The 9,531-nt window shown below is 44.5% G+C and overlaps 1 protein-coding gene across 4 annotated transcripts in view; it reads right to left on the reverse strand.

Annotated features, from left to right (window-relative positions):
* The window catches only part of CA8 (carbonic anhydrase 8), a 217,758-nt gene that overhangs the window by 38,032 nt on the left and 170,195 nt on the right, over positions 1-9,531 (reverse strand). For all 4 annotated transcript variants that reach the window (XM_049700156.1, XM_049700158.1, XM_049700157.1 and 1 more), the window contains one exon: positions 3,978-4,073. In XM_049700156.1, coding sequence (XP_049556113.1) covers positions 3,978-4,073 — 96 coding nt within the window. The remainder of the gene's footprint in view (positions 1-3,977; positions 4,074-9,531) is intronic.

Consider the following 9,531-nt stretch of genomic DNA (forward strand, 5'->3'; position numbering starts at 1 on the left):
ACAAAAACCTTAGAACAGGGACTTCCCTGGTGGTCCAGTGGCTAAGACTCTGCGCTCCCAATGCAGGGGGCCGGGCCTGGGTTCAATCCCTGGTCAGGGAATTAGATCCCACGTGCCGCAACCAGGAGTCCATATGCCACAACTAAAATTCCCGCATGCCACAATTAAGACCCAACGTAGTCAAATCAATCAATCAATCAATCAATATTTTTAAAAAACAAACCTTAGAACAGGGCACGGTGCACTGTAATTCAGTGACTATCACCCGGACCACCCATCAGAATGCTACACAGCGTCGAATACAGTTCTTACATAAAGCAGCACTTAGTAACTCTTACTGGCTCCTTCTGTCTATAAAGGTTCTTAACCTTATGCGCAAAACTTTGTATTTTGTAACCAACTTCAGCTATTGCTCGATCTCTTTCCTTCTTTGTCAAAGTTTTGTCTGAAGGGGTTACAGCCACCAAAAAGAAAATATAGACGGATCCTCTGCACACCTCAGCCCCTAAAATCCTACAGCAGTCCAGGTGGCAACGCAACATGGGACCAACAGTCTGCCAGGAACCCAGTAACTCCTGACCCTCCCCTCGGCCATCTTTCACCGCCGCCCCAAATGCCAGCCCTCTGGTGAGTTTCCTCTCGGACGACCTCAGCCCTGCACCGCCCTGCGCTTTTCTGCTTCTAACGCTAATCCCCCCTCATTTTCCACCGCAGCCTCTGAAACTGGATGACTCCGCAGTTTTGACAAGCTCTCCCGCCACCTCCCCCAGGGGGTCTCTGTGAACCCCTGGGGTCTGCTCAAGGCCACCACCCTCCCAAGCCTTTGGAGTGGACACTGTGCAGTCTCCCTCAAGACAGGAGTGAGAGCTGTAGCCAGCTCCCAGCTGTCACTTTCAGATGGGTCTTCTACCCCACAAGCCCAAAGCCACCCTCCTCCTCTGAGCGGACTGCCCTCTCCCGTTGCGATCCTGCTCTACTGGTCACTTACTGACCCGCCGGTCGTTCTCAGTGCTCATCCCCTCCTGCCGTCACTCCGGAGGACTTCAGCGTCCCTGTGCGTGACCTGTGCCCTCCCTGGCCTGTCTCTTTACCCCTCAGTTCATGCCCGTCAGCTCCCTCCCACCTCAGCAAACCAATCCTGAGAACACACCCTGCATTTGTCTTCACTCTGAAAACTGCAACTCCAAACAAAGACCATTGCCTCTGACCACAAGTGCCCATCCGGCCAGCTCTCTCTTCTTTTCTCTCTCTTCCTGTTCACCGATCACAAGGCGTCACGCCCCTCAGGTCCCTCCTGGCTTCATCCCTTTCCCTTCCTGCCTATGCTGAACGACACCTCTTCAACCATTCTCCATTCTCTAATCCCTTTGTCCTCCTAAACCTTATGCTCTGTAACGGATCAATACAACAATTAATTTGTTAGAGGGACTTTCCTGGCAGTCCAGTGGTTAAGACTCTGTGCTTCCATTGCAGGGGGCATAGGTTCAATCCCTGCTCGGGGAACTAAGATCCCACATGCCGCGGGGCACGGCCAGAAAAAAAGAAAATTGCTAGAATTCTCTGCTCCTCTCCCTGGATGATCTGCTGTCCTGTACCATCTGTGATGTCCAATCTCAAGTGGGTCTCCCACAAGGACCGTCAAGTCTATTGTCATTCCCCTCCTGCGCTATCTCAAAACCCAATCCCACACCCATATTTCCTTTGCTCTATAAATAATTTTGCTTTGCATGTCTCAGATAGTACAGGTCATCAGGCATAAACTCCCCTAAATTCCTGGCTTTCTTCACCTAAAAATGTGTGCCGTTCGTGCCCACCCTTTCCTCCTGGCCCTCTATTTCGGAGAAGGGATGGGGCCCGTCCTGTCCAGGGTCAGTCCATCCACCTAAGCTCTCATCCCACGCCTTTCCACCTCCTCTGAGGCTTTTCTACATCAATTATCCCCTTTCTTGCTGGTATGTTTAAACAACATCTGCGCTAGCCCTTTTTGCTCAGAATAAAAACACAGGCCCATCTCGGATCTCAATGTGAAACAATCTGAACCTTGCTGTGCACATCACCACTAGTTATCACCCCATCTGTCTTTGAGTCAAGCTTCCTGAAAGGGAAGTCTATCCTCACTGCCTGGACTTCCTCCCCTCCGCTTCTCCCAGCCTCTGACCTAAGTGCAAGACCCCCGCATGCGGTCCTTTCCTCTCTGCCTCAGCTGACACTCCGGATCAGCCCTTCTTTCCTCCGTGAATGTTTGCTCTATAGTTTCTGCGACTCTGTTCTCTCCCGAGAAAGGCATTTTCACGTAGATAACCTGGATTTTCCCTCCTATGGAAAGTCAGAGCCAGAGGACAAGCTTCCAAGCTTTGCCTGCCTCCAGTAATGAGCTGGTCCCAGGGAACGGCGATGTTTGGTCCCAAGAGACTCGGCTTCCAATCTAGTGCACTATTACTGCATGTCAGCTGCTCTACACTGAGAAGCAGTAAGTGAAAACATCGTTATCATACTGAATTCCATTCACAAGTATGTATTGAGTACCGCCTCCAAAGATGCAACTCACATGTTCCCTCCCCTCCTACAGATGACTATTTGGTTATTTGTGTTATTTTTATTTTATTCTTATTTTTTCTAATAATGAGACGTTGCCTTCTACTTCTACTGCTTCATGCTGTCAAATCTGGATGCTCTGTTCACTTTCTCAGGTTACAAAAGATGGACTTTAACAGTTATTATTTTCAATATACTAAAGATTATCAAAATATATTTGTAGTATAATTTGAAACATTTTTCATCAACATTTTGTGATTCCATTCTCCTTATACAATGCAGATATAAAATAGAAGGAATATAGGGCCCTGCCTGTGAAAAACGCATGAAATGAATTGAGAAGATTTATCTTAAAATGTAAGGATTTGTTTTAAATTCCATGACATGTGTTATACTTTAAAAACATGGATTTCAAAATACTAAAAGGCTAAATAAAACTGGAAGGCTACTTTCAAACATCAATAAAGAAATATCTTAGAGTTATTTATAACAGGAAATTGTTGGAATTAATACTACTGAAATATATGCCACCCCGAAAAAAAGAGGTTTCAAAAGGTCCCTTCCTCAGCACTCTTTGGAAAATTAAGTTATTAAGGACCACTAGGTTATCCAAAGGCAGCCTGGAACCACACAGAGTGGACAATGGTTTCTGGTCCTGACTGGTGACATCAAATCCCTGTGTGACTATGAACAATGACGTGGCCTCTTTGGCCCTTGGTTTCTCTTCTCTAAGAGGTGGAAGGGGGAAGCCTACAATTTCCAGGGTCTCCTTCACCTCTCAATCTTTTATTACATCAAGTAATTACATCAAGACAAAGTTTAAAAGATTCACCTTAGGAACTGAATTAAAATTTTACCTTTGAAAGCATATGGTCCGCTTCTGTATGTTTCACTGAATTTATATAATATTCTTTTCGCCCACCAAAGAGCTCAAATCTAAACTTTACATTGACTATATCCACCAAGGTCTTTGCCGCTCTCATTTTATCAGTGTTTTCTACAAGGCACTTCAAATCATCTTAGAGTGAAAATTATTAATAATGAATAGCTAAAGGAATCTACTACATGATTATAGTATTGACTTCTCTTAGATTCTGCAGGAAGGCAAGGTCCAAAAATATTTTCTGAAATTCTTTTTCAATAATAAAATGAACTCTGCCTTCAGGAGACGTTTCCTAACTCCTTTCTCCAAAGACCCTGAATGCCACTCCGAAGAAAAGTTCTAATAAGCCAATGAATCATTTTCTACCAGTGAATACGGCTGCTCATCCTTGACCCAGAGAGATCAAGTTTTCCATTTTTAAAGTATCAGTGCTCTCTGTATAGGTGTTTAATGTCACCTCTAAGTAGTAAAAATGAGAGAGAACAAAAAACCTTTTGCAAAATGAATTAGAAATAAGCATCTCTGCACAATATAGCAATCATAGCAGGAGACCATTTACCTGAACAAACAAGGCAATGATGGCGATTCCACGGGGCTTCCCCACAGCCTCATCGATACTGCCAAACAAGGTGGAGTTCCAGTGTATCAGGTGGAGCTGAGTGAGCAAGAACAGACAGGTAACCTCGTTACTAAACGTACTTCCGCTCAGGAAAAGAAAGACGTTATCAACTGCTCCTTGACCATATCTGTATGGTGTCATATGCAACGAGAGTATCACAAACAGACACAGAGATGACTGGTTTAATACTGGTTCTCTGTATGAATCCCTCCCTTCTCATTTCTGAACAGAAGCAGTGCTGAATGCCACTCAAGTTCTGCTTTTGTCCTCCTCAGGAGCACATCTAAGAAGACTAGCAGATTTCACACTGATTTAGCTGCCTTTCTTAGATGCCATCCCCTCTGGCTCTCAATAACACAGAACTCCGGTCTGGGCACAAACACCAGAACTCATTCAAAGGATTACCACCTACATACTCAAGTACTGTGTCACCCAGTATTTCCATCAAGGATAATAATAAAACCGGTCTCCAATTCTGTAAGTTCTTTCCACTCTCTAAGAATATGTAGCCAGATAGCATCCTATAAAAGGCGCTGCATCTTTTTAAAGCATGGTAACATAATGAATGCTGATGGAGAACTCTAAACGAAAGCCATTTCCTGTCCTGGAGATAAAATTTTACCTGTGAAGGAATGACAAACAATACTCCAGAGGATTCTCCCACTACTAGCCCCGTAAAGCTCTGTAGTCTTCAGGTTTATGTAGAATGTGCACTTGCTCCTACAGTGCTGATAAAACGCTTGCAAGAAGCCAGATTCAATTCCCTGGTTAAAATCAAATGGCCGCTGAGGTTCTCAGTGGAACGGTAGCAAGGTAAACCTTCCGCCTAGAATATTAATCTTCATCACTTTAGCTTTTAATCAAGTTACCATTACTTGCTGCCTGAAAACGGTGACCCACTTAAAAATTAGTTTTAATCCAAAAAGACATACTAAAATTCAATCACCATGTCATTTTAGCATCCATATTAAGGAAAATTATCATGAGGATTGCCATGAACTTTGAAGTTTCTCCTGCTGAATTTGTCCAACTAGAATTCAAGATTATAAAGCTGACCACTAGGGGGAAGTAATGAGGTCCTCTGCCTATAATAAAAACGGTCACCCAGGACAGGTCAGGCTATGAAAAGCCCACATGAACTTGGATTGTCCAGTAAATGTAACTGGCAAGGCACTGCCTTTAAGAAAGCGATGTTCTATAACCTTTCAGTTAGTAATGAAAGACAGACCAATTTAATCTTTCCTTTTCCGGCTGCAACAATAGCTTTGGAGCCCCAGTGGTACAGATAAGTGTACAGTGGTACAGATAAGAACTGATTGCCTTAATTAAATCAACAAAAAAAGCCCAAGGCTGAAATCTATTTTTATTCCACAAATTGCAAAGTTCAAATCAACATTTTTCTTACTTCTCATAGCGACAGTATGGAGCTTTTTTTTTTTTTCTGAAACAAAACAAACCAAAAAAAGTATGTTTGGGGTTTTTTTGTTGTTTTTTTTGCCACTCCTCCATAATTCAGCAACATCATCACTCACACCTGTTCCTCAAAACCTACTTCACATGTTTTTGTGTTTAAAAAATTGAGGGTCTCCACTCCTTAAGTGTGTGCTGTACCTGGCAACTTCGTTTTAAAGAGTACAGTATGGGGGAATTCCCTGGCAGTCCAGTGGTTAGGACTCGGTGCTTTCACTGCTGGAGCCCAGGTTCAATCCCTGGTCAGGGAACTAAGATCCACAAGCCTCGCAGCACACCACTGTACACCGCCCCCCAAAAAAAGAGTACAGTATGGAATACCTGATGGTGGAGAAATATGGCCAACACCACCTGGGCCAGGTGACCAAGGCCAACATCGGCAGTCATCAGACATGTTGATATAGGCACCCTGGACATGATGTGATGAAAAGGACATTTTTCCTTTGTGTGCTCTTTCTCCCAATAACGCATAACCCCAGTCTAACCCAGAGGGAAACGTCAGACAAATCTCAAGAGAGGGACATTCTACAAAATACCTGACCAGTATTTCGCAAAACTGTCAAGGTCGTCAAAGAACAAAGAAAGCCTGAGACAATGTCACAGCCAAGAGGAGTCTAGGGAAACATGAGAACTAAATGTAAAGTGGTGTCATAGGTGAGATCTTGGAACAGAAAAAGGACATTAGATGAAAATGAAGGAAACTGAATAAAATACTTAGTGTATTGAGATTGGTCCACTAATTATAACCAATGTACCATACTAATGTAAGATGTTAATAACAGGGGAAACTGGGTGTAGGTCAGGTGGGAATTTTCTGTACTATTTTCATAATTTTCCTGTAAATCTAAAACTGTTCTTAAAATATACAGTCTATTTTTTTAAAAAAAAGAAAGAAAGAAAAGAAAAATGAAGGGACATCCTGGCACTTCCACTAACTCAAGCTAAAAAGGATAACAGAAGATCGCTATGGCCCTTGTGTGACCAGTACAATAACACAGAACGAAAATAGCAAGAGAATCTCTACCACCTGTTGTCTGCTCTACCACCTGGGTCTTACCATCAGCTGATACTCCAGTAAGGAGCAAAAGAGATTCTTCCCTCACACTCCACAAGGAACCCACACTTCAGAGGCAAAGCTCCAGCCTGGTATTTACTGAGAGACGCCCCTCTCTTGGAGGTGCTTTCTCTCATTAAGACCGAACAAAACATCATCAGAAATCCCTTTTCCAAGCCACTAGAGGATGGTTAATTCAAGGACCAGGCAAATTTCCAACACATTCTGGAAACCAGCTGTAACCAGTAGTGGTCACATAGATGAGCCGTCCATGCCCATCGCACACTCCACATGTTTGCTGCCTCTCGGCCTGTGTTCCCTGAGCCCTGCCTCACTCCACCCATGTTAGTTTGCTGCCATAACAAAGTGCCACAGACTAGGTGGCTTAAACCACAGAAGTTTATTTTCTGAAAGTTCTGGAGGCGTGAAGTCCGAGATCGAGGTGTGGGCAGGGTTGGTTTCTCCCGAAGCCTCTCTCCTTGGCTTGCGGACGCCCACCATCTCCCTTGACCTCACATGGTCTTTCCTCTGTGCATGTCTGTGTGCAAATTTCCTTTTCTTATAAGGACACCAGTCATACTGGACAAGGGCCCCCACTAGTGACCTCATTTTCACCTAATAGCCTCTGTAAAGATCCTGTCCCCAAACACAGTCACATTCTGCTGTATTAGGAGCTAAGGCTTCAACATATGAATTGGTTGGTGAGGCGGGAGGGGCGGGCGGGGGGGAAATTCAGCGCCTAACACCGTCTATCTCCCCGCTTCCCTTTCTCCCCAGCTTAATGAAGTTTTTTCAGGTCTGAGAAGCCTGAATTATTCACATCACCTTCCCGTCTCCCTCAGCCCCTTCTTTATTCCTATTATCTTATATTTTGCCTTATATTAGTGTTGCTTCTGTTTCATAGAGCAAAGCCACAGAGACAGGAAAATCATCAGTGCCTGTGAAGAACTGAGTACTTTGGGGGTAACTAGAGGGCACATAAGACCAGCAGTGACAGGAGAGATGGGGCTGGAAAGTTAGAGGGGTTTGGATGGCACAGAGGTTTAAATTTTATCGTAACTGTGCTTTGGGAAACACTAAAGCAATATATTGTTGCAGTGAATATTATCATTACTTATGCTGCTTAGAGTCAATCAAAATCCCCCTTCAAAGCTTCTTCCGACAGAACGGGGATGGATGAAAGTATTTGGCGTGGGAGGTGGGAAGGTAAGCTAGGTGGCTACCACGAAAGTTCCAACAGAAGATTACGATACAGGTGTGCGATGATTAACTTTGTGTGTCAACATGGCTAGGCTATGGTGCCCAGTTGTTTGGTCAAACATCAGTCTAGATGTTGCTTTGAAGGTATTTTTTAGCTGTGGTAACATTTAAATCAGTCAACTGAGCAAAGCAGATTACCCTCCATTATGTGGGTGGGCCTCATCCAATCAGTTGAAGGAGAAGGAATTCTACCTCCGGAGTGAAAAAATCCTACCTGCATTTCCAGCCTCTGGCCTGCCCTGCATACTTCAGATTTGCCAGTTCCTTAAAATAAATCTTAACTCTCCTCTCTCTGTCTCAGAATATATATATACTGTTTCTCCTGAGAACTCTAATACAGGTTGTACAAACAAACAAAAAGTGTGTGACGAGAAAAAAAGTGTGGAGATGAACGGAGGTTTAAATCTGAACAAGATTAGAAGCAACAGGAATAAAGACAAAGGGCTCTAACAATTAATGTGACAGTGTTTGCAATTTGTTCTTCTAAGACTAAACATGGCTCCTCTGGCAAAGGGTCGGGGACAAAATGATCTACTGATGCTCAAAAAGAACATATTAGAACGTCTGCTTACATTTATTTTTATCCAATGTCTTTTCATTTCAATTTTCCTATGCTACACAAAATAGATTATATATTATATATATAATACACATAGCACATCTATAATACATATTAGTGCATGAATTAATTTAGTAATAAATATGAACATACTGAGGACATGTGCTCTGAAATTTGTCTGGGCACAAATGGATTTGAACGGAAAGGCATCTGATACTAAGGATATGGTTTAGATAATGATGACGCAGCCCATGGAGTCCCAGGGAGGCTTAGCAGAGGTCCAAGCAGACAGTTATCTGCTGAGGGCACATGGGAGACTCATTTCCAAGTCTAACAGTGCAGACACGCTCTGGGGCGGGGCAGGTCTACGGCAGAGGGCAGAACGGCAAGGGGCAACACTGCACTTGTGCGACTCTAGTGCTAACTTCTTAGAGGCAACAGCTCTCATAAAAGGCTTCTGAGCTGGGAGCCACCAGCCTTAGACGCTTGTCTCAGCTCCTAGCTCTGCGAACTTCACAAGCCACCACCTCTCGGAGCATGTCTCCCTATACCGTAAGGAGAGCTACGCCTTAAAGCTCGGCTTCTTCACACCTTCTCTGTCCTCCCGTTGGGCTCTCTTTACCCCCATATTCCTATCACATTTCGCCCTCCTTAGCTTTAGTTACACGTGACCCACAAAGGCAGAGAAGCGGGGTGATGCCTTGGAGGGCGGCAAGCAGCTTTCCAGTTTGCAGTGCAGCCCAAGGTCATCAACACTGCTCGTTTCTAAGGAGGACAAGGGTTGGAGGGTGTGCTGACTCCGTCCGCTGCCTCGACTCAGAGGGGCCCCTCTGCTCAGCCAGCTCACTCCTCCGATGACACAGGCAGGACTTGGCCTCACGAAGGTCTCTGGAGCCTAGACCTTCTTTGCCTGCAAACACACGGGACAGCAGGTGGCAGAGGGCTTGCCTCTTGCAGTCTGAACCCAAACTCCTACCAAGCTTGCCAACAAGAACAGCTGAACAACAGATGATTCTTCCTCAGCGGAAGCGAGGGGCAGCTCCCCACCCGCTCAGTGACTCTTCCTCGAGAAGCAAAATGTTCTGTCTTTCTCCCAAACTGGGGTATCAGAGCAGGAAGCCCACAGTTAAAGCTGAGTCTTTCCTCACCTC

Source organism: Orcinus orca, chromosome 17 (genome assembly GCF_937001465.1).
Source record: "Orcinus orca chromosome 17, mOrcOrc1.1, whole genome shotgun sequence".
NCBI lineage: Eukaryota > Metazoa > Chordata > Mammalia > Artiodactyla > Delphinidae > Orcinus > Orcinus orca.